Source organism: Bombyx mori, chromosome 23 (assembly GCF_030269925.1).
Source record: "Bombyx mori chromosome 23, ASM3026992v2".
Lineage (NCBI taxonomy): Eukaryota > Metazoa > Arthropoda > Insecta > Lepidoptera > Bombycidae > Bombyx > Bombyx mori.
Window position 1 is genome coordinate 16,798,244 of NC_085129.1, and position 25,403 is coordinate 16,823,646.

Consider the following 25,403-nt stretch of genomic DNA (forward strand, 5'->3'; position numbering starts at 1 on the left):
TAGGCACGTACTTAACAACTAAACAGCGCCAGCCATATCGAAAAACCATTGTCCCATTAAGCGACTCGATTCACCCACCGCATGGGTGAATAGGAACAAGTGACTTTTTGTAAGTTTTTTGTGATTTTTCTTAAACTATATATCTTAATGAATTTTATAAATGAAAATTTAAATCACCGGATCCATTATGATCTCCGTTTTAATAATATAACTACAAAAAAAAAACGATAAAAATCTCCCGATTCCCTCCATTTTACTTATTCGCCTACCTATTCTAGTGACTTCGAGGGGTCATAGATTCACCGAACGAATAGGTGAGCTCACGGAACTAATCAGTGTGCTTAGTGCGAGTTTTTTAACGTTCTCGATAGCGTAAAAGTTAACTGAAATTTGTATGCAGTTGGAACAGCGGCAAACGTGGGCAAACATTCCAACTCCAGTGAGCGGAGAGTACTTAACGGTAGGCAGCGGCTTGGCTCTGCCCCTGGCTTTGCTGAAGTCCATGGGCGACGGTAACCACTCACCACCGGTAGGCGGAATGCTCCGCTGCCTACAAGGGCAATAAAAAAAAGCGGTTTACCCTCCCATAAGAAGTTATAACTTCAAAAATAGTTTGGTAACGAGAAAAGTCTGACCGAATTTCACTCGGCTGTCAACTGCGAAAATAGACAATAAAAAAAGTCACAATATAAAAAAAATTTTTAATAACATAAGAATTAGTTATTTTATGTACAAAAAAAAAAAACATTACAAAGTTACATTCTTTTGTAGTAGGTACAGGAAATATTTTTAAAGTTATTTCTACCGTTGACTGAATTCGATGTTGGCCAGTGAGTGACATTAACATTATCATATTCCCGACAAAATAACTGAGTTTCTCGCTCATAGCTGGAATAGCCTCTTATTCTAACGGCGAATAAGTATGGAAAGGGTTAGAGGTATGTGAATTATTTCAATTTGTCAATTTAGTGTTTAGTCAGATATTTCAAAGTGTAATAACAATGTCTATGTCACTTGTAAATTACCGAATTCAGTCAACGTATAGATCGACAGGTGAAAAGCTATTTGGTCTAAGCGACATTTATCTTTGTAATTAAAGGTCCGTTTTATTTGATATCAGCATCAACAGTTCGATGTTTTTAATTGAACTTCAATTAAGTTTTTTACTCGTGGTAGGACCTCTTGCGAGTCCGCGGGGGTAGGTACCACCACCCCGCCTATTTCTGCCGTAAGGCAGTAATGCGTTGCGGTTTGAAGGGTGGGGCAGCCGTTGTAACTATACAGAGATATATCTCAAGGTGGGTGGCGCATTTACGTTGTAGATGTCTATGGGCTCCAGTAACCACTTAACACCAGGTGGGCTGTGAGCTCGTCCACCCATCTAAGCTAATAAATAAAATAAAAAAGCTTGCTCCATCCAAATAGTTGACGAAAGTTTTTTTTTAATGCTATTATTTCCAAATTTTAAACTTTAATTGGCTCTCCTGTATAGTTTGCAAAAATGTCGCTCAAACCAAATAACCTTTCACCACTCGATATAATAATGTGTATATTAAATAAAATATTCACAATAACCGATATTATTGTTTATTTTGATTCGAGGCGATTCTCGGCCGATATTATTTTATTTGAGTTCACGGACGCGTTAATGCAAAAACGAACCAATTCGTGTTAGCAAAATTCTCATTTGAGCAACAAACAAACACCTAAGACACTCATCTGCTAACGTACACGACGAATACAGACAGACAAACATTTATTCATATCGAGAGTTAAAAGGCTGTTTGGTTTAAGCGAAATTTTTGCAACTTTACAGGAGAAACCTTTTAAAGTTTAAAATTTAGAAAACATATACATAATAAAAGCTTCTTCAGATATTCGAAAGGAGTAAGCTTAATTAAAGCTCAATTAAAAACCTCGAACCGTAGAATAGCCATTTGAAGTTTAAAATTTGGAAGAAATATCATAACTTTTTCAGATATTCGAATGGAGTAAGCTTAATTGAAGTTCAATTAAAAACATTGAACCGTTGATGCTGATACCAAATAAAACGGACCTTTAATTACAAAGATTAATGTCGCGCGTTAAGCGAAATGACGCTTAAGCCAAACACGTTTTCATCCCTCGATATATATAAATATGTACACGTTATTTTTTAAACAAAAAAATCATCGGTAACTGCCCCGTCTCGAACCCGGGACATCCCGATTACATATTCGACATTTTGTACTAAATAATAAACACTAATGTTTAATTATTATTTTTAATTACCAAATATAAAGATTACATGATTTAAGTATGACAGTGAAATGGTTGAACATATGGAGAAAAATTATCTAAAAAAATACAATATCTCCTCGTGTCTCGTGTGGGCACACTAGCGCCGCTTTGAACACGCGCTCGGGTGTCCATTATTTAAGGTGAGACTTCCGAAAACTTTAAATCCTGATAGCTTCGTTGTCGCGCGATCATTATCGAATCTGATAACGCCTATACCACGGTCACCCTACACTCGTCTTACGTTAATATGTCGTTATAAAAATCTAGGCTATGGTAACCATGATATATGCAAGAAATTCTTTGGTTACATTACGTCATTAATGTGAATTGATTATTGCTCTAAATTCAGTAAGCGCAAAGCTAACCGAGTGCTTTGGAGAGAGATATGCGACTGCTGAGGTTCGTGGACATCTTCAAATCAATCTGTGATTCCAAGTGATTCCCAAACTACGGCTGGAAGGCGCAAATTCCGCGCGGGTAAGGTACCACTTGCATATTTCTGCCGTGAAGCAGTAATGCGTTTCGATTTGAAGGTTTGGGGCAGCCGTTGCACTGTATTGGGACCTTAGAACTCATATCTCAAGATGGGTGGCGGCATGGCATGGTGGCATTTACGTTGCAGATGTCTACGGGCTCCGGTAACCACTTAACACCAGGTGGGCAGTGAGCTCGTCCACCCATCTAAAAAAAATTAGTGCGACATTTCGCACAAATCAACACTCAAATACAAATAATTTAATGACTACATTAAAATAACGTACGGGCAATGAAAAATTGGTTACTTTTTGTACAATGCTGTTTTTATTTTGAAATTATCAAAAAAAAAAAAAACCAAAAAATATGATACTTAATTCACAAACCGTCTTTAGTGTGTCCCGTAAGCGAATTTATCAAGTACGAAATGACTGTCACCAATTACCGTGGTCCGTGGGCTACAGCAATACCAGGCACGACCGAGCCTCTATGGATTAGCGAGGCAACATAATTGTATGGTTTTCATTCATCTTAGTTTGTAAACAATAAACAAAAGGGACATGATTGACATTTCTATATGTATACAGGTTGTTCCAGAAAAAAAATGGATAATCCTGAAACACCTCATAGTAGAGCTATTGAGGGCTCAAAATAAAAAAATATATTTCTGAGGTAGTACCCAAATTAAAAATAAAGAAAAATTAACCAAAGTTCATACGATTTAAATTTAAGTTAAGATTAATTTTTATAAAAAATTAGTGGACCCGGCGAACTTTGTTCCGCCACACGGTTTGTTTCAAACACATCAACCGGTCTATTTCAAAATTCTACTATAAATAACCACAGAATATATTATGTTTAGCTGTCAGTTGCGTTTTGTTTATAGATTACACTAGCTACTCATATAAGATTTCCTGCGTATTCCTTAGTATAGTCCATGTAGAATATTGTAACACCAAAAATCCTACGCATTTCATTTATTTGTATCTGTTGTATATTCAAGAAACGTACAGCAGTATGGAAAATATCAACAATTTTTTTTTTAAATACTTAATTTGGGTACTATACTGAGATATTTTTTTATATTATTTTTTTGAGTCCCCAATATCTCTACTATGAGGTGTTTCAGGATTAACCATTCTTTCTGGTACACCCTGTACACATCGAAGGGCGAAAAGCTATTTCGGTTAAGCGAAATTTTTCCAACTTCACAAAAGAGCCATTTGAAGTTTAAACATTTGGAAAAAAATATCATAACAAAAAAAAAAACTTCTTCAGCTATTTACCGAATGAGGTAAATTTAATTGAAGTTCAATTAGAAACATTGAACTGTTGATGCTGATACCAAATAAAACGGTATTCTTTTTTTTAATTTTTAATTTTATTACAAAGGTAAATGTCGCTTAAACCAAATAGCCTTTCATCGCTAGAACTGTATATGTATATTTATAAATTCGTTAATTAAACTAAAAATATTATTCGTTCATTGCTTCTAGCATAACATTAGTCACTTAAATTTAGAATTGTTAAATAAAAATATATAATATTATATAATACTATTTTTTGTTTGTTTTAAAAAACCCAACTTGTGACGTCATTTGTGTGTAATCTTTGTCTTTCAGTGTACACCCGTGAAGCGAGTCCGTGGTCATCACCCGCCGGCTGCCCCACGCGTCGAATTGGAACGAACGATTGCTTAGAGGCAGAACTAGGCAGTAGATCTTAGTAAAGTTCACTAACACACAAGTTTGGCCCCAAATGACGTCATAATTTGGGCGCGACTTCTTGAAAACTTTAAGATTGAGTGCGTTGCTCGCTTGAAATATGTCCGCGGTCACATGTGATCACTTGTATCGATAGAGCTCCTGGTAAAGTTCACTAACACACTGATTTGGCCCCAAATGACGTCATATTTTGGGCGCGACTTCTTGAAAACTTTAACATTTAATGCGTTGCTCGCTTGAAACGTGTCCACGGTCACATGCGATCACTTGTATTGATGATTGGAAGCCTCATAATGTATTCGATTTTGTCTGGTTTGCGGAATGCACCTACGCTATCAGTCTTATCAGGCGTTCAGGCTAGGGCTGTCGCGCGAAAGCTGTTTCGGTATGAAGGAGACGGCGGCCAGCTCGTCGTCGTCCTGCAGGAGGCAACCCTCGTCGGCTTTGGCTCTGTTGAAAAATCTGCAAGCAGACATACAAAAAGAAAAACTCGATCTAATTCGCACTAAAACTCCCATCGGAACATCCCTGTGACAGAATCGACATGCATAATGTTTTCAACATGCAAAAAAAAAACTACTACAATTTTACTACTACACTACAAAAAAAAAGCGTGTTAGCAATAAAAAAAAGTTTTTTAATTCTACTCAGGATGACCAGATATGGTAAACTAACACAAAATTATTGTCATGTCAATAGGATGTGTTTGAAGTTAATGAATATTAAATTGACAGGTATATAAATGTAAAGAAAAACCTTTATTTTAAAACTTTAGTTTTTAAAAGGGATTTTTCTTTAGTGTTATGGAGTTAAGTCTGTCATTGCGTAAAAAGAGAGTTCGGTTTTGTATAATTCATTAAGACTGTTTACTATTTAATATTAATTTTATAAGAGATTAAAAAGGCTTTAAATGTTCTCATCTTATTATACATTTAACAGAAAACGCAATTAAGCCATTTATTGTTTATTCATTCTGAAATACTCCATATCATTATATATAACTAGTCAGGTCATAAGTATTGTCACACAGTAAAAACTTTTCTTTTAGAATGCTGGCCAAAAAAAAGTTTATTGAATTCGAATTTCGAATTGTTCATGAAAATAAAAAAAGTATACTTTTAGAATTTTACTCATTTTTAACTATGGAGTGGACGCTTAAAGAAGACCGTGTTGCAGTTATTGCGTTGCATCGTTGCGGTTACGCACCAATTCAAATTTTTAACATACTGAAAAATTTTAATATAACCAAAAGATTCGTTTATCGTACCATCAAACGATACAATGAAGACTCTAGTGTAGATGACAGGTCAAGAAGTGGTCGCCCTCGGTCTGTTAGGACTCCAGCAGTGATAAAAGCTGCGAAGGCGCGAATTCAAAGAAATTCCAAACGTAAGCAGAAACTGTTGGCCTTTCAGATGGGGTTAAGCAGAACCACGGTGAAAAGGGTGTTAAATGAAGACTTAGGGCTTCGGGCATATCGAAAAAAAACAGAACATCGTTTGAATGCTCGTCTAATGGACCTGAGACTGAAGAGATGCCGCGCTTTGTTGAAGCGGTACGCGGGAAAAAATATCGGGAAATTCGTTTTTCGGATGAAAAATTTTTACCGTAGAAGAGAGCTACAACAAACAAAATGATAAGGTGTACGTACGCACATAGTAGTGAAGAAGCGAGCAACCGTATTCCGCGTGTCCAACGAGGTCATTTTCCATCCTCGCTCATGGTATGGTTGGGAGTTTCTCATTGGGGCTTAACAGATGTACATTTTTGTGAGAAAGGTGTAAAAACGAATGCAGTTGTGTATCAAAATACAGTCCTGACGAACCTTGTGGAACCTGTTTCTCATACCATGTTCAATAACAGGCACTGGGTATCCCAACAAGATTCGGCGCCAGCTCATAGAGCGAAGAGCACACAAGACTGGCTGGCGGAGCGTGAAATCGACTTCATCCGGCACGAAGACTGGCCCTCCTCCAGTCCAGATTTGAATCCGTTAGATTACAAGATATGGCAACACTTGGAGGAAAAGGCGTGCTCAAAGCCTCATCCCAATTTGGAGTCACTCAAGACATCCTTGATTAAGGCAGCCGCCGATATTGACATGGACCTCGTTCGTGCTGCGATAGACGACTGGCCGCGCAGATTGAAGGCCTTTATTCAAAATCACGGAGGTCATTTTGAATAAACTTTAGTGTCATAAGAATCTATGTTTTGTTAAGTTCATTTTGGTATATGAATGGTTACATAATGAATAAACTTGTTTCAATTATTTTACATTAAACATGTGACAGAATTTATGACCTGACTAGGTATATCTTAATATATATAAATTACTTGTCACGTTGTTTCTGCGATGGACACCTAAACTACTGAACTGATTTTAACTTTTTTTAAATTTAAATATGTGTTTTGTTCCAACTTAGGCCATAGGATGGTTTTTATTTCGATTAATGCTCGCAATATTTATTGAATAATGATAAAATGATTTCTTATGTTGATTATTGTTATTAATTATAAGTTTCATAAGTCTAAAACAGATGGCGCCTTAAATCAGTTTTTACAGACAACTGCAATACTGTCTGACATTAATATCTCATAGATGGCGCTGTGTTAAAAATACCAACGTTTCACATAAGCTACAATTTAATGGCACAAACATCACGTGTTGCTGAGGCTAAAGTTTAAGTGAAATTTATTTCGTAGTAAACGCAATACACTGAAATTCAATTGTTTGTTTGTTAATTTTGGTATTAGCATAGCCGGTCACGTGTTATTTAGAAACAAAAATCTTAGCCACAGCAACGTGTGGCCGGGTCTGCTAGTGTATCTATATATATATTGAGCCGATACAGGCGGGTTAAATACAATACACAAACACACACCGCAAACACACAAAAAAACCCACATATAAACAACAAATCAATGTATTTTCAGCACCACAAGAACATAGAGGATAATCGGGAACAAAATATGTATAAAGTTATATATTATAATAGTTATATGATTGGGAACTCCTAACCAAGGCCGCCTTTGGCACATGTAGCGCCATTTAGTGAACGCGCGGTCAAAGCAAATAGGCGTGAATGTAACAGGTTCATTGACAGTGCCCAACACTGGATAGAAAACACCATAGGTCTGCAGTAGGACATCTACTCCTAACATCCCGCAGCACTTCTTGGATAGAGCCGGCTCTTCTCCTAACATCCTACGGTGCTCAGTCTACCTTTTTTTTTCCTACCTACGCTGATGGTCTTGAGAGAGGTGTATACGCGAGTAGGTGAGCTCACGGGGTTCAAACCTGACGTCGTTGCTAACACGAACCCTAGCAAGAGCAGTGCTTCGCAGAATCTACCACCGGATCGGAAACGCGACCCACTGAGAAGATCCGGCGAGAAACTCAGTGGGCTACAGTCTACCCGTGGGCGTGACCACGTATTGCGAACCCGTTCAAAATGACCATCGTGGTAAGAGCTAATAGTGTTTCTAAAGTTGATGTACAGCTAAAATGTAATATATATTTTAAATAAACTCTAAGTCAGTTAGATCGCCATGAATTTGGCCTCAAATGACGTCACCGGCAACGGAGTGCCGCGCAGCCGGAGCTCGTAAAGCTCGGGTGGACTTTTCGTCCAGCGAAAGCTTACCGCATTTATTAGGTTATTAATAGAAGATTGCGGATATAGGCTTGCATCGCTAATTACGATCCTCGATTTACCCACGTATGACGTCATGCGACGATGAGCTCTACGACCGAGATTAAACAAAATCACAAACAGACAGACAAACAAAATAACGAAAACCCATAATATTGCATTGTCATTTACGAACCATTTTACTAAACCTTTATCAACGAGGAACGCCAGCTTTCCGTTTGCTTGCTATTAAAAAAAAAAACAAGTTAAGAAAAGGACAGCCGCATTAAAACATACAAGTGGAAAAGAGAGGGACGATGATTTGTTTAAGTACAGTCGACAAGATAACTAGTTTTTATTTTATTTTTGTTATTGCCTTCGTAGGCAGACGAGCATACGACCCATCTGATGATGAGTGGTTATCATCGCCCATGGACGTCAGCAATGCCAGAGGCAGAGCCAAGTCGTTGCTTCCCATGTTCCGAGAATTCCTGTTTTAATTTTATTATAGGGTATTTTTTTAATGTATTCAAGTAAATATTTCGAAGCCAGAGCGAGAGCTTCATCATGAGGGGTCACCGTCACCCGTGGACATCATCTATATCAAAGGAAAACTAATATCTATATGTTCGCAAATTATAGCAGCGAAGTTCATCAAAAAATCCATTAAAAATCTCTTTTATTAAATAAATCCTAATTTGTTGACGACTGTACTTTAAAGATATATTTTTTAATAATATAATTTGGATTCTCGACCAAATTTCTTTAGCCACAAGTTATTTTCGAGCAACGACTGTATTGCGTGATTATGATTAGCAAAAATCTAAGTGTTAAGTTAGTTTAGTATTTTGAACAATATTTTAATTAATTAATAAAAAAAATTAACGAACGAAATGTTTTTGAACATTATCCCGAGCTTACAAAAGTTTTATTTAAAACAAAATACGAAAACAGAATAATAGTTGAAATGACATTCTTCCGTCGCTACTGGTCTTGTGCGACTCGCGTACCATAGGAGTCGGGTTCGATTCGAAACGCGGTATCTTTAGCCAAGCAATTTAGTCAACATCGAGTACTAAGCAATAGAGGACTAAATCTTTTTTATTTTTTATTGCATTGCATCTAGTGGTAAGTGGTTACCGGAGCCCATGGACATCTACAAGGTAAATACCGGCACCCAGTTTGAGACATGAGTTTTACGGTCACACTTTTAAAAACGGCTGCTCCGCCCTTCAAATCGATTACTGCGACACGGCAGAAATAGGCGGAGCGGTGGTACCCGTGCGGACTCACAAGAGGTCCTACCACCAGTAAGTACCTGTTGTATTGCTCGTCTGACCCTTCACACCGGCGCTACTTACTTGGATAGAGCGGTGACACTTCGGTCGCTGGGGTCCACTCTCTCGTCGAGTCCCCGGTGCACGGACACGCTGTCCAGATCCTCGAGCCGGATCGACTGGAGGTACTCCGGCGTCCTCAACTCTTCGATCGTTGGTTTCCTGAAACTGTTCGAAGAGGCTCATGGGGGCGACTCCCCCCCACTACTCCCAGTGGGAGTCGTGAGGGAAATTTGAGAGTTACACCAGCATAGTCGAATTTACTGGTGGCGTCTTGTAGGTATGTACCACTACTCTGTATATATCTGCCGATATATATAAGACAAAGACGCATATGGGCTCTTGTGACCACTTGTCAGAAAGTAAATCTCTATGACCTATAAGCTTTTATTTTGTCTATCATTGATGTGTGATACTCTGTGGACTTTAAATACAATAAAATTAGTTAGACTTTTTGGCGGGAATGCGAGGAGTGAAGTTGTGTGATTTGTTTTATTTTGTCTATTTAGTGTTTCTTCAGGTTTAAATGTGTATTAACGGTGGTTTATTAACTGTTTAATATCTGTGAAAGTGCACAATTGTGGGAAAATGAAGCAAAGCCGCTGGACGTAACTTCTCCGGATCCTCCGAAAAGTCCACTGAATAAATCTCAGTAAATGACCACCATTTTAGTAAGATTATATTTCATACCATATCATCTCATCTCATTTCATTTAATTTCACTCCATCTTATCATTTTTTATAAAAATAAGAATATAAATTATAATAAGACATGACTTAAAGGTCTTAGTTACCAGGTCATAAAACCCTTTAAAAAAATTATCAAATTAGTTAGAACATTCATTTTCAGAGATATCAACGATAGACTGGCCCCTGGTCATAATTGAGCTCTTAAGCCGAAGTGTTTAAGACGACTCTGAATGTCACTCACGTTTTGAGCAGCAAGCTTGAGCAGACCACGGACACTGAGCTCATCGCCATCGCAGCTGACGCCATCCAGGGCTGCAAGGAGACCACACATTACTACACGACTCGTTTGAGGCTTGGAACTCGAAGCTTCTTGTACGCATGAGACGTGAAACAGAAACGAATACCGGTCATCGTTCGTTTAAATTAACCCACAGACACAGCCCGCTGAGTTTCTCACCGGATCTTCTCAGTGGGTCGCGTTGCCGATCCGGTGGTAAGATTCTACGAAGCACTGCTCTTGCTAGGGTCAGTGTTAGCAACAACGTCTGGTTTGAGCCTCGCGAGCTCACCTACTAGTTCGGTGAATCTAGAATAACCCCTCGAGGTTACTAAAACAGGGGAAAAATAAAAAGAAACGAGAGCGCGCCATCTAGTGGATGTTAGCCGAAAGACGATATGTGTAAGAGGGGAGTGAGCGAAGAAGTGATACGAGGAGTATGGAAGGAGAAAACATGTTGCGCCGACGCCAAGTGACTGGGAGAAGGGCAGGAGGATGATGACTTAGAAGCGGCGCGGGTAGTTAGTACTAGCCACTATTCAATGATGTCCGTGGGCTCTCAACAGAGACCGTCTCGCTTACCTGCAGCTGCATTCCGTATAAAGCGAAGGCTCCACTCGCCAGCGGTATCCCTAGCAGATTGTAGACGGAAGCGAAAAGGAAGTTCAGCCTGACCCTCCTCACGGTGGTCCTGGACAGGTTCAAGCAGGCCACCACGTCCAGAAGATCGTTCTGAAACAGTACAGTTGCACTATGCCTTATTGTCGTATCACTCTTGTCAGAGCGGTTGTGACTGGCATTCTGTATCATTGCTGTGGGTAGATGTTATGTGCCTCACGAGCAATCGATACTTCTCCTGGTTTGTGGTGAGTCTGGTACACACATGCAAACAGCCGTCAACTGTCGACTTGACTAGGTCCATCGCATGGGCAACCTTCAACTATGCTACGTTACAATAATTTGGCTGTATGGTTTATGTTCCCTTTGCATCTCAAAAAAAAAAAACTTATATTTGTCACGAGCTCATGGCGCATTTAGTGTTAAGTGGTTACCGGAGTCCAATGCCGTGATCCACATTGAGATATAAGTTCTAAGGTCTCAGTATAGTTACAACGGCTGCTCAACCTTCAAATCGAAACGTATTACTGCTTCACGGCAGAAATAGGCAGGGTGATGGTATCTACCCGTGCGGATTCACAAGACGTCCTCCTACCAGAAATTACGCAAATTATAATTTTGCGGGTTTGATTTTTATTACACGACGTTATTCCTTCACCGTTGAAGTCAATCGTGAAGATTTCTTAAGTACGTATTTCATTAGAAATATTGGTACTCGCCTGCGGGATTCGATCACCGGTGCATCGCTACATACGAATGCACCGGACGTCTTATCCTTTAGGCCACGACGACTCTTACAACAGTACAGGATACTGACCCTCATGAGCACCAGGTCTGCGGCCTCCACGGCTACGTCGGTGCCGCTGGCGATGGCGATGCCCACGTCGGCCTGCGCCAGGGCTGGAGAATCGTTGACGCCGTCACCGACCTGCAACCCACCAGCTTGGAGTTAGAGGCTCCCGGCACGTGTCGAGGAGCGACGATAGCACAATAGTATCGAAGGTTGAAAGGCTAATTGTTTTAAGCGAAATTTTTGCAACTTCACAGGAGACCCATTTAAAATTTGGACAAATAGGTCTGTTTTTACGTATTTTGTTATTATTATTGTAAAGCGTATTTTGTTAGTTTTTATAAACTATTATTTATTTTTCTTTTTTTAGTTGATTTTCAATTTCTTAAATTTTTTGTCAATTTTTTTTAAATTTTGAATTGTCATCGGTCCTTAATAAGTATACCAAATTTCGGGTTAATCCGACGTTTTGAAGGGGGTCAAAATCATGTTCAAAGATTCCGTTATATACTAACATTAAAATGTCGAACTCTTGATGCTGATACCAAATAAAACGGACATATCATTACAAAGATAAATGTCGCGTATTAAGCCCCTCCTGGCTGAGCCTTTGCTCGCCCATCTGTCCTGGTGAAACTGGAAAGGCCTCCGGGCAACCAGTAAGCCTTCATTATAAAAAAAAAACTATTAAGCGAAATGTCGCTTAAGCCAATTCAAAGCCTTTCACCGCTCGATATCATTAAACATTAATATCTTGACCGGGTCAAACCGAAAAAAAGCGTGCTTTTTTAATATTCAAAACTACTTAAACGTCTTAATTTCGCAATTACCGATAAATCAACGTTTTTAAACTTCATTAACTAGACTTTGTGTGACACAAAAGGATTATATATAAGTCTTGCGGTGGGAGCGATTAAGGTCAAATTTTGGATTAACTTCCCAACAAACAATTTGTGTGACACAAAACGAATAAAAGTCTTGCCGTGTCAGCGATTAAGGTCGAATTTCGATTGTTCGGCCGGACGTGAGGTGCTCACCATGGCCACCCTCTGCCCCTCCTCCTGCAGCTTTTGTATTTTAGCGACCTTGTGCGAGGGCAGCACCTCCGCGTACACCTTCCTGATGCCGACCTGGAGACCAGAGAGGACAGTTAAACCCAAGCTTGCACTGTCGAGGATCAGTCTACAGTATAGAAATAATAATGATAACTGGAATCATATCGCGCAAGGTCATCCAACCCCAATTTAGGATTCCCTGTGTTATGGGTACCAGAGACTGACATACATACTTATATACGTTTAAATTTATATATAGATACTAAGCACACAGACACTAATGCCGGCGCAACAGTCAAAGGAAATGTTTGAAAAAAAGTATGCTCTGAAGAATTATTCGAGATGATTCCATCATCTCGTTTTCACCATCGCACCGCCCGCCACCGGAGTAGAGTTCATCCATACTACCTGGAGCCACTGCGTTCATGCACAGTGCGTTTCCAGAGGTCTTTTTGCCACGAAGGAGGCTTGTGGAGAGTACTTAACGTTAGGCAGCGGCTTGGCTCTGCTCCTGGCATTGCTGAAGTCCATGGGCGACGGTAACCCCTCACCATCAGGTGGGCCGTATGCTCGTCTGCCTACAAGGGCAATAAAAAAAAAAGGCACTAACTAGTGCACCACCGGGACAAGTATGAGGAGGTGATGATGGCTCACCTGTCTGGCGATGGCGACGGCTGTCTTCCTGTTGTCTCCCGTCAGCAGGCACACCTCGAGGCCCATCTTCTTCAGCCAGTAGACGGCCAGGTGGGCTTCGGGCTTTACTTCGTCCGCGACGCCGATGGTGCAGACCAGCTGATCTGCGGAGTTGCGGGCTGGTGTAAACGACGCTTCCGGAAGATTTTTCTTTTTACACAGCAACAATGGTTTGTGCTACAAGAGCTCACAGATGTCGCAGCGTGAACCTCATCCACTTTGAGGCGTGAGTTCAGTGTCAAGTGTCTTAACCAATCCAGTCCAGCCTTTTAACATCGAAATTGTTCATGATGGAAGTCATTCATGAGCATGAGCTAAGTCTGTATTGCTTTAGAGCGGTGTGAGCCCCGACACTGTCCTTACCTCCCAATAGCCACACTTACCATCGATGGCGGCCAGCACGGCCGTGTAGCCGAGCTCCTCGTGTTGAGACAGCGCCTTCTGGACCGGCCGCGGCACGTTGACTCCGTTGCGACTCATCCACTCGCGGTTCCCGATCAGGACTATATGCTCCGCCGACTGTAAGTCAAAGTTTTGTAACTAAAGTATCTTTTTTTTTCTTATTGCTTAGATGAGTGGACGAGCTCACAGCCCACCTGATGTTAAGTGGTTACTGGAGCCCATAGACATCTACAACGTAAATGCGCCACCCATCTTGAGATATAAGTTCTAAGGTCTCAATTATAGTTACAACGGCTGCCCCACCCTTCAAACCGAAACGCACTACTGCTTCACGGCAGAAATAGGCAGGGTGGTGGTACCTACCCGTGCGGACTCACAAGAAGTCCTACCACCAGTAATTACGCAAATTATAATTTGTATGTATGTAGTAGTGCATAACAATATTCTACGCATTGCTGACAGGAAGCCTGCCATCCAACTTGTAGGACAACACAACCATAGTGCATTACTATAAAAACTGTTCATGTCTCAAGGTGGAGCCGCAATAACGTGGCGATGTCCATGGACTCCAGCGAACGGGTGGTAACAGGTAGACCACGAGCTCGTTCGTATATAGCAACACTTTTCATGCCACACACATATGGTTGTAGTTTTGCTATACAGGTTTATGAAGGGCCTCAACCTTTGTACTCACCTCATCTCCATCCTCGGTCCTGATCAATCGGTGTAGTCTCGCGGCTGCCTGGGCCGAGCTCAGGGCGGCATCATCACTGCCCGCCACCACCTCGACGGGGACGCCGTGAAGGTCGAAAGTGCACCCCGGCCTGTCAGCGTTAACGGAGCCTTACAAACACATTTTCGCGCCAAACTCCTAGATGTTTGGTCACATCATTGACCCAAGTGGCACAAAATATTCTAATGCTCTTCCCTGAAGTACATTCAGCCACTAAGCCTACCCATAATTCGTTATGAGCACTTGTCTGTGTTGTGTTATTATATTTACATCAAATGTGTCATAGGGAACTTCTATGTTCCCTGGATGTCAAATGTGCACCACTATGCTATCTATTTATGCTTTTACCTCCTCCCCATTCGCTGATAGCGTAAGGGGCTATTCTACCTTCTCACGGACGGGTAGATGAGCTCACGGGCTCATCCTGAGGGAATTTGCTAACAATAGCCCTAGTAAAGGGCAACGCTTCGCAGAATCTACCACCCAATTGGAAACCCGACCCACTGAGAAGATCCGGCGAGAAGCTCAGTGGGCTGTGTGATTTCTGCTGTGAAGAAGCTACGTTATTTCGATATCAAGAGTACGACAAAAGATGTCTAATACAATTGATCCTTCGAAAATGACTATGGACACCAGACTTTTTATTGCTTTGATGGTTGAACGAGCTCTAGATCTGGCTAGTTTAAGCGGAGGTCTGAATCCTGTATATATAGTATAGTATAAAGACTGTGACACCGATCAAACTGGACCGCATTAGTGCTTCGCGGCAGAAATAGGACTGTGTTCCCGATCCGGTAGTAGATTCATTCGCGAAACAGCTACTCTTGAGTTGTTGGGTCTCCTTAGGAGGCGCTCGGGTAGCTGTTAGCAAATCTCCCCCTTCTGGCTGAGCCTTTGCTCGCCCACCTGTCCTTGTGAAACTGGAAAGGCCTCCGGGCCACCAGAAAACCATCAATCATAAAAAGAAAGAAATAAAAGTAGGACTTTGATAAAAACACATACTTGGCCTGGTTGACGATGTTGGCTAGCTCCGGCACGTGTATGGCGGAGCTGTTCGTTGCTTTTAGCTTCGCCCTGAGGCCGCATCCAGGGGCGGCCACGAAGCCGGTACACTGCAGGGGGTTCGCGCCCTTCAGCACCGCACTGCACCACTGGACTATAGCTGAGGGCGGACCAGGATGTTGTTGACGTGGCGAAATACAAATAAAATTAGACTAGTACTAATATTAGATAATATATTAATAGAAAAAGGAAAGCGAGACCATGACAAGTATCCTATATGAAGCTTAATAGTTGACGCTGTATCTAAATTGAATCAAGATTATAAAGTTACACACAAAGTTCCAAAATCCCCTCATCTATTATCCGATTCGTTGGATAAGCACGTATTTCTCTCAGTAAATATGTACCACGTGATCTAGTTGTGATTGGGCATTCAGTGCGGCAAGAATTCCACTCGGGCAGCCGACAGTTTATGGCAATAACCAAGACATTACCGCAGCTAGCGCGTACCTGAAGCTACAGGGTGTTCGGAGTTGAGTTCGGCGGCGAGGAGGCAGGCGACGAGGTCCGGCAGGGCGGCCGGCTCCCCCGTGAAGAGGCACAGCCTGGCGACGGTGGTGCAGCCCCGCGTTATGGTGCCGGTCTTGTCGAATATCACAGTTTTCACCTGCAACCGTACGACTGGTGACAGGACCTCTTTTGAGTTCGAGCGGTTAGGTACCACTACCCTGCCTATTTCTGCCGTGAAGCAGTAATGCGTTTCGGTTTGAAGGGTGGGGCAGCCGTTGTAACTATACTGAGACCTCGGAACTAATACCTCAAGGTGGGTGGCGGCAATTACGTTGTAGATGTCTATGGGTTCCAGTAACCACATAACACCAGGGAACCTCCAAAAAGTCCACTGAAAAGTCTCACTAAACGACCACCATTTTACTGAGATTACATTTCATCCCATATCATCTCATTTCATTTAATTTCATCCCAGTTGATCAATGTCTCAAATTAATCATCTTCATTTCATTTCACTCCACATAATCATTTTTCATAACAATAAGAATATAAATTAAAATAAGACATAACTTAAAGGTCTTAGTTACCAGGTTATCATAATCCCTTAAAAAAAATGTACAACCTCCTTTATTTTAAATCACTGCCTGACCTTGTGCGCGTTCTCGAGCGGCTCCGCGCCCTTGATGAGCAGCCCCAGGTTGGCGCCCACGCCCGTGGCCACCATGACGGCGGTGGGCGTGGCCAGCCCCAGCGCGCACGGGCACGCGATGGCGAGCACCGACAGCGCGAAGTGGAACGCCGACTGCACGATCAGCTCCCAGTCCGAGTAGCCAGCGTTCAGGTACACCTCCTGGCGCGAGGAGTTCAGACATGATCCAGCCAGTTTGGAAACCAGTATGACAGACGGACAACAAATCAAATAGATAAACACAGGTCATTTAGTGTTTTTTTTATTGCTAAGTTGGTCACCCCCTCCCTCTCTCCCATAGAGCCGAGCCCATAGACATCAGCCTCGTTAATGCCGCCGCCCATCTCGAGACCTGAGGTGTCTAAATGTCAGTTTTAGCACGCAAGGCGTTACTATTGAAGACAGGGCGGTGGTACCTACCCGCGCGAGGTCACAGCATGCTCAATATTGCCAGTTCTTTCCCGTTAAGATCTACCTGAAAAGGATATAGGTCCAGTCAATACTCACAGGAGTGATGGCCTTTATCCTGTTTATGTCCAGAGCTCCGCTTATGATCCAGCAGACCAGCGTCAGGACCGACAGGAACACCACCAACGGAACGAAATACCTTCGAACGGAGATTGGGGAACGAGTTCTTATTGATTAGCAAGATAAGGTCTAGTTTTAGACCCCTTAGATTGATTGGGATCTAACTTTGGTGATAACAGTGTAAGTTTTACGGTAGGCAGCGGCTTGTTCTTGCCTGGTATTGGTAGCGTCCACGGTAACCACTCGCCATCAGGCGGCAATAAAAATAAAAAGGTTGGCACCGAAAAAACGAGAAGCCGCAATGTATGCTGTACAAACTTGAGATGTGGGATCGAAGTCTCGATTGTGTTTTATAAGCATCGCTTCGGCCAGAAAGCCGGGGTACTTTGAATTTTTTTTTTTTTTACCAACTGAATCCAATACGCTTTTACGGCTCGCGAAAACTAGCACTAAGTAGATAAACATGGAACTCGTAAAAAAAAATTGACATTTCAAAAATCTATGTGTGTTAAAAATCAAAGCTGGTAGAAGAAGTAGCGATTTCTGACACGATATACTTTGAAAACACATTTTTCATAGTTTTTCCAGCAGCGCGCAATGTAACACGCAAATAAAATGACATGACGAGGGAGGTCAACAAACTTAAATTTTTTCGGTGCACCCACTTTTTTTTTCAGTAGTATTAGAATTGTTAGTATAGCTCTAGAGGGAGATGGGGTTGTAGGAAATGTGAAAAGGATCTTCCACCGTTAGGGCATCACCACTCAGTACGCCGACCGTCTCTATATCGTTTGGAAATTGTATATACGAAGTTTTATTGCGAATATCATTAGCGCGATTTAGGTTTCCGCCAAATTCCTGATATTACTATGACTGCTGCCGCTATTGTGTAGAATGAAGATACTCGAAGGTTTGAAGGGTGGGGCAGCCGTTGTAACTATACTGAGACCTTAGAACTTATATCTCAAGTTGGGTGGCGCACTTTTGTTGTAGATATCTATGAGCTCCAGTAACCACTTATCACCAGGTGGGCTGTGAGCTCGTCTACCCATCTAAGCAATAAAAAAAAAGTTTTCTTCAAGGCGGAGATGCCTCCCCCGCCAAAGTTCACGAGTCTAACAAGCTGTACCCACCCCGCCATGGTGTCGGCGAGTCGTTGCACGGGCGCCTTACTGCTCTGCGCGCTCTCCACCAGCCGCACGATCTGGGCCAGGGTCGAACTTTCCCCGGTGTGGGTCGCCAGCATCAGCACGGCGCCGTTGGAGTTCATGCTGCCCCCGATCACCAGGGAATCTGTAGTTTGAGCATAAAGAGGTGCGTCGTGCAAATACAGTTTTACCTTGTAATTCGGTAGAATTTTATTTATCCCGAACCCCAGCGCGCAACATTACTATTGAGGGTTCTAAGGGCAACGCATCTAGTGGTAATGCAGTATAACGTGTACCGGTTTGATGCAGGGGACCAGTGGCGGGCACACTGGGGGTCGCGTCACCCGAGGGGGGACCACCAGAGGTTTTTTGGGGGTCGTCAGTTTTTTTTAATTTTTCGCTCGATAAACCTAGGGGTCGCTGTTTGATCTCTACTGAAATAGGGGTTATAGTTGAATAATGTTTGCACTTGACAACCCTTGGTCAAAAGCACCGAAGCTTCGACCTCATATGCCTCAAGGTAACAGACCGACCTTTCGTCTTCGGCACCGGCATAGATTCCCCGGTTATCAGGGACTCGTCGCACGTCGTCTGACCGGATATGACTTTGCCGTCGACCGGTATCTTGGCGCCCGGTACTACCTGCAGAAAAACACAGTAAGATTCTGGAGCGACAGCAAAAAGTTTTTATTTTTTTAACCTTAAGCCTCAATTGACACCATCCAGCCCGTTTGGGTCACTCCTTATGCAGGCTGTGGCAATTAGCCTCTCCAACTAACTGGGCCAATGTATTTACCTTGGTTATTAATAGTTTTAACTGGTATTATACCAAGAACGGTGTCTGTACTGATAGAACCCAGTAAATCCCAACATTCCCAGCACGCTGGTGTAACACGACTGTTAGCACTGTACCATTTTTTTTATTGCTCATTGTAGGCAGACGAGCATATGACCCACCTGATGGTGAGTGGTTACCGACGCCCATGGACTTCAGCAATGCCAGGGGCAGAGCCAACACGCTGTCTACAGTTCAATACTCTCCACAAGTCTCGTTTGAAGAAGGTCATGTTATAGCGCTCGGGAAACATCGTGCTATAAGTAGCGTCGGCCAAGTTCTTCTGCACAGATGAGAGCGAACTAATTCCGCTTGTATGCGAGAACTAGCTCCGTTGGAATATAGACTCTACTGTGTTACGTTAAGATTTTAATTCGGTAACATCCTAAATTTTCTTAAAAGGGAAAACTGGCCTTAATAAGATGATATAATTAACGCAGTCGAAGTCTATTAGACATGCCTTATGAGGGATAACTCAAAGAAGTACTGGTCAGATCTTGGTAGACCTTCAGTCATATCTTGGTAGGTTTTAACTGGGACCAAACGAGAAGCACAATTCTTCAAATAAATTTATACCATCAAAATGTATTCACCTGAAAAAGCTGAAGTAGCACATAAAACCTCGTCTCTATGTGAAGTCGGTTAAGACAGAGACTAGTCTTGCGTTGTTGTTTGGTTAAGAGTTTTTTAGGTTCAATTGTGATGAAGAAACAAAGGCGGTCCACCCTCACAGCGGCGCTGCTGCTGTCCACTCACCTTCAGAATGTCTCCGCGTTCCACCAGGTCAACCGGTATGCACTTCTCGTTTACAATGTTACCACTGTCGTCCAGGGTCACCAGCACGGCTTCCGTTGCCTTCAGCGATAACAGCTTCGACAAGGCTTCCGATGTTTTACCCTGGAATACAGACAGCACATAAGGATCGGGGTACCAGCTGTATCCTCAGCACGAGATAGACGAGTTCTGCAGCTGCACCCAAACACTTTACGAAGCTGGAGTCTTGGTAGAATTATTATTGAATGATCTATTTAAATTCGACCAGTTCCGGAAGCAGGAGGCCTCCAGGTTTTACCCGGATATGTCACACTACTTCTGGGTGAAGTAGGACTTTTCAGTGAACATTTGCATTCGTACCCTTCAAACGTGGCTCTTGTGTTCCACCAGACTGTCTCTAGGAGCCTATGGACATCTGATTAAAATTCTCCCAAACAAACCAGACCCTGAAATATTCATATTTGGTCTGAGTGACTTGACATTGCCGGCAGCCCAGCACCCACCTTGGCTATGTGCTCCAGCCACCTGCCCAGAGATACGAAGACCAGCAACATCGGTGGCGTGTCGAAGAACGTGACCGGACTGGCCTCTTGGAGGGTCGCCATGGAAGCTACAACCACACCTAGAGAATATACGTAGCTGCGGAGAAATTACCATGAGATTTTAACATCAAGATTACTCTGCTGACAACCCTGGAACGAGATTACTTCGTTACGGGCACGAGCACAGGATTCACTTAAGGTTGAGTGGTTGCAGGAGCAATGCGCTGACAACGTGAGGTGAGTCAAGGCAGAACAGTGGCACCAGGAAGTGCTCTGAGGAATTGTTAGAGATGATCCCCTCATCTCATTTTTCCCCACCAGGCGCAGAGGCAGACTTCACAGTGCGCTTCTAGGGATCTTTTCTGCCACGCACCATTCGGCTTTGGAATGAGCTTCCCTTCACGGTATTTGCCCGAGCGCAATGACATGACCTTCTTCAAACAAGGCTTGTGGTGAGTATTAAACGGTAGGCAGCGGGTTGGCTCTGCCTCTGGCATTGCTGAAGTCCATGGGCGACCGTAACCACTCACCTGCTCCTCGGCTTACAATGCTAAAAAGTCGTATCTGTTATCGCGGATGGCTCGGTTGATCAGGCAACCTTCAATTCTTCTGCTGATTCTACCCAAGGCTTTCGGACGCTCAAGCAAGAGTGCTGGAGTCGTTTAGTGGATTTCTTCTGCGTTCCCACACACCCTGAGCTCTTAAAGGCGCGGGGATCTCACAGGAGATTCGGTTTCCTCCCAAAAAACCTGAATGATATAGCATATAACTTGAGAGTGTATCATAGAAAGCTCCTAACATACCTAATGGTGGTTGTCATTGCTATCAGCACGTCCATGTTCGTCGTGCCGTGCTTTAGAGCTTTATAAGCTTGCTTGTAGAAATGCCAGCCGCCTATGAACTGAAAACAAATAGAAACGTGACTATTTAAGCACGTGGTCAGCGTCACCCTTAGGGGGGCCACGAGTTGATTAGGGCGGCCCACCCTTGGTGGCGACGCACAATTGCGCCGAGGCAGAACCAGTCAGGACCAGAGTACGCATTAGTCCGTTCAGCTCTAGATTTGTTAATTCGTTCTTTGACAGACGAGTTTTCGGGAGCTATAATAGTATTGAACGATGACGTCATCGTACAAAATTACACAAGTTATTTCGATCGCGAACTTAAAACGGTTTTAGCTTCGTTATTTTTGAACAGATTTTAATTATGTTTTCATTGATCAGCTGTATTCATGGATGGAGCTTACGGTCCACCTGACGGTGAGTGGTTACCGTCGCCCATTGACCTCAGCAATACCTGAGCTGCGGCTAAACCACTGCCTACCACTAAGCGGTTACCGAAGCACATAGACAACGTGAATGCCGATATCCATGTCGACGTCTCAATTGTACCTTGTTACTTAAGCAATGACAATTTGGTTATTACGATGTCATTGTTGCCAGAATCAAGTGTATTAAATTTAAAATCTTCAATTATTTTAATTTAACAGTAGAAGTTCATTGGAAGGACCCGAGACGCCACCACCGACGGCTCTGCTTCATGTCCCCACGCTCGTACCCAATGAAACCACTACCATAACCCTGCTCCTCAGATTCCCACCAAAAAATCAACGACCTTTTGTAAAATCTGATACAAGGAGTATATGGCGGGACCGTTCTACCTGCACCGGCGTCGCCAGCAGGAACATGACCAGGTTCTCCAAACTGAGTCCGGGCAGCACGCAGCACATGTCCTTGGCGCTGTGGCCGTGCGACATCATGGACATGAAATACGCCATGGCGGCCATGCACGGAGCCCCGAACACCAGCGAGACCAGAAACGCGTTCCGCCACTTCCTTATCTCCTCTCTGGTGGGGGAACACAAGAGGATGCGTTTTTTTTAATTATTATTGCTTAAATGGGTTATCGAACGTAAATGCCGACACCTAACTGAGATAAGGGTTGTAAGGTCGCAGTATAGTTACAACGGCTGCCTCGCCCTTCAAACCGAAACGCATTACTACTTCATGGTAGAAATAGGCAGAGTGGTGGTACCTACCCGTGCGGATTCACAATACGTCCTGCCACCAGTAAAAATAGGGAACGGGTTTTTTTTTAATGCCCTTGTAGGCAGACAAGCATACGGCCCACCTGAGCGGTTACCGTCGCCCATGGACTTCAGCAATGCTAGAGGTAGAGCCAAGCTGCTGCTTACTTTTAAGTACTCTCCATAAGCCTCGTCATAGCGGTCGAGAAACATCGTGGAGGGGTCGCTCATTTCAAAGCCGGATGATACGTGGCAACGCACTGTGGATGAACGCAATGACTTGTTGGAGTTAGTTAGCGCCATCTGCCGGACGTTGGCAGTACTATGATAGAGGGACAACACATGTACCAAGTGTCGTTGCGTTCTGAGCCCCCTCCACCACACGTCCCCCGGTCCAGGTCCCCCCACCGTCCCCCGGTCCAGGTCTCCCACCGTCCCCCGGTCCGGGTCCCCTCACCGTCCCCCGACACCTACCTGTGCTCCAAATAGCTGGTTTCCCCCCGGTTGTGGGGGCTGGCGACCGTCGCCTCGAACCCGAGCCCGGCGACCGCGTCGCATATCGTGCGGGGCCCGATCTGTTCTGCGTTGTATTTGACGCGGCCCCTGGACAGCAATAGGTTAACGTGACATTTTCGCATAGGATTAGTGAGATTGGAACGTATGAAAAGATTGCGAAACGGATTATGAAAAATTGTGGGTTAGGCCACTTTTGCGCTGACGGTCTCATATGTAAGTTCTCTCTATCACTGCCATATGCGTGAGAGAGAAAGGGAAGCCAGATAGACTGGCGCCGTAACGCATTACGTAACGAAGCCGTTTACCCTCCCAAATTAAGTTATCACTTCAAAATAATACGTTAAGCAAAAACTTTGTATCCCTTTTTACGAAAATTGCGCGGACGGAGCATACTCCTCCGTTCCAAATTTCCCACACTTATAGAGAATATAGAGAAGGAGTGCAGAATGTCAATATTTACTTAAATTATGCATAAAAACACATTAAATTAATAAACAAAAACATTACACACACTACCATGTATTTAAAATACCACATAATACTCTTGTTTATTGTTAGTCTTGGTCAAATCGAGAATAGATTAATATTGTTTGTCTTTATAAATTTTTGTCTATAGTGTAGTCTTTGCGAAATCTGTGATCATACAAGTCTTTGACAATGGAACCATAATAATGTTCAAATTTATAATTTCAATTAATTATAGTCGAATTTCGACTACCGAGGGACCGCTACTAATGGATTAAGCATTAAATCCAGACGTAAATGACTAACTTGCATGTCGTCAGGGCCACGGAGCAGGATTCGACTCCGGTCAGCTTAAGTACCGTCTTCTCTATTTTATTGACACATGAAGCGCACGTCATTCCCTTTATCTGAAAAAAAAAGCTCATCTAAAGACTTTCGGAACTTTCATAGCATGGCCTTACTGTTTGACGAGCATTGAAAGCCCAAAAAAATATTTTAACATAATCACACTTGTTGATATTCAACCCTTCATCCTTCACTGTCGTGTAAGTCACCGGTGCCCTACGCGGCGCACTGAAGTAATTATGTCGATTTCTGGAACTAAGCGCGTCTGGATGTTAGTCACTTTCCCTTCCTTTGTTTGTTAATGTATGCTTTAGTCATTTAGGTCACTTAGAAATAGATTCATTCTCACTATTTCCGAATCCGTCGTTCCCGAAGTCTAGTACTAGATGTTCCTCAGAAGATCGGAGAGAGAAATCGATATAATTACTTCAGTGCGCCACGCAGGGCATTGATGACCCACATAGCCAGGGCCGGATTTAAACTTAAAGCCGTTCCTGGGCACCGGAAAAAAATCCGCCCCAATACTGGGACCTAAACTTATAGTTTATATATTTAATTTTTTTAAATTAAAATAACGAATTTACTGCGGAAAGTTTATCTTAAGTCATATATTCCAAAAACATAAATAAACTTTGTTTTTTTTTTCTTTTCTAACAATTATAAATTTTGATTAAGGGTGACTCATAAAAATTATATTACATAAAAAAAACTAATTAAATTTCTTAAATTACAGGAAATAGAAAAATCGATTATTATTTTAAATCTCCAAGGAAATAAATGGATGAAATCATTTTGATTATTAATTTTTACCAAAAGTGCCAAAATTATAATTCACAAATAATGGATGAAATGAATTTTTTGAATTATCAATTAAAAAGAAAATTATTAATTATTAGAATCAATTAATTATATTGAGCAATCTTGATAAGACTAAAAAAAAATTTTTACTTTAAAAATTATGCCGCCCTAAAAAAAATTCCGCCCTGGGAACTTGCCCCGACTGCCCCTAGTGTAAATCCACCACTGTACATAGCAGTCAAAAAGATATCCAAACTCTTGAAGATTCAAAGACACCACATTACAAATATCATCATCATCACTTACCAGCAAATGTATTTCCTTTAAGCCGCTGCCGTCGTTCTCGCTGATGACCTCCGACGGAAAGCCCAGCTCCGTTATGGAATTGGCCACGTCTAAGGCCGAGATCTTACGGGGCTCGTAGCAGACCTCGGCCTTCGCAGCCAACAGAGCAATCAGCACTGAACGCACCCCTGGGAAACCAGCACCAGCGCTAAGGCATGTCCTTCTTCAAACGAGGC

The 25,403-nt window shown here is 42.6% G+C and overlaps 1 protein-coding gene across 8 annotated transcripts in view; it reads right to left on the reverse strand.

Moving 5' to 3' along the window:
* Positions 1-686: 686 nt before the first annotated feature.
* LOC101738315 (copper-transporting ATPase 1) overlaps positions 687-25,403 on the reverse strand; it is an 82,479-nt gene continuing 57,762 nt past the window's right edge. For 7 of the 8 annotated variants that reach the window (XM_062675318.1, XM_012694364.4, XM_062675317.1 and 4 more), the window contains 22 exons: positions 25,189-25,355; positions 24,046-24,146; positions 23,233-23,361; positions 22,393-22,579; positions 21,536-21,633; positions 20,694-20,829; positions 20,173-20,313; positions 19,115-19,223; positions 18,567-18,726; positions 17,413-17,512; positions 16,867-17,067; positions 16,218-16,374; positions 15,708-15,867; positions 14,667-14,796; positions 13,954-14,089; positions 13,532-13,674; positions 12,860-12,952; positions 11,850-11,960; positions 10,997-11,146; positions 10,379-10,449; positions 9,472-9,615; positions 687-4,940 (listed from right to left, as the gene is read on the reverse strand). In XM_062675318.1, the coding sequence (XP_062531302.1) occupies positions 4,823-4,940; positions 9,472-9,615; positions 10,379-10,449; positions 10,997-11,146; positions 11,850-11,960; positions 12,860-12,952; positions 13,532-13,674; positions 13,954-14,089; positions 14,667-14,796; positions 15,708-15,867; positions 16,218-16,374; positions 16,867-17,067; positions 17,413-17,512; positions 18,567-18,726; positions 19,115-19,223; positions 20,173-20,313; positions 20,694-20,829; positions 21,536-21,633; positions 22,393-22,579; positions 23,233-23,361; positions 24,046-24,146; positions 25,189-25,355 (2,942 nt within the window). In that variant the 3' untranslated portion in view covers positions 687-4,822. Of the gene's footprint in view, positions 4,941-8,303; positions 8,357-9,471; positions 9,616-10,378; positions 10,450-10,996; positions 11,147-11,849; positions 11,961-12,859; positions 12,953-13,531; positions 13,675-13,953; positions 14,090-14,666; positions 14,797-15,707; positions 15,868-16,217; positions 16,375-16,866; positions 17,068-17,412; positions 17,513-18,566; positions 18,727-19,114; positions 19,224-20,172; positions 20,314-20,693; positions 20,830-21,535; positions 21,634-22,392; positions 22,580-23,232; positions 23,362-24,045; positions 24,147-25,188; positions 25,356-25,403 lie in introns of those variants that run through there. The other variant, XM_021350962.3, reaches the window with a different exon arrangement.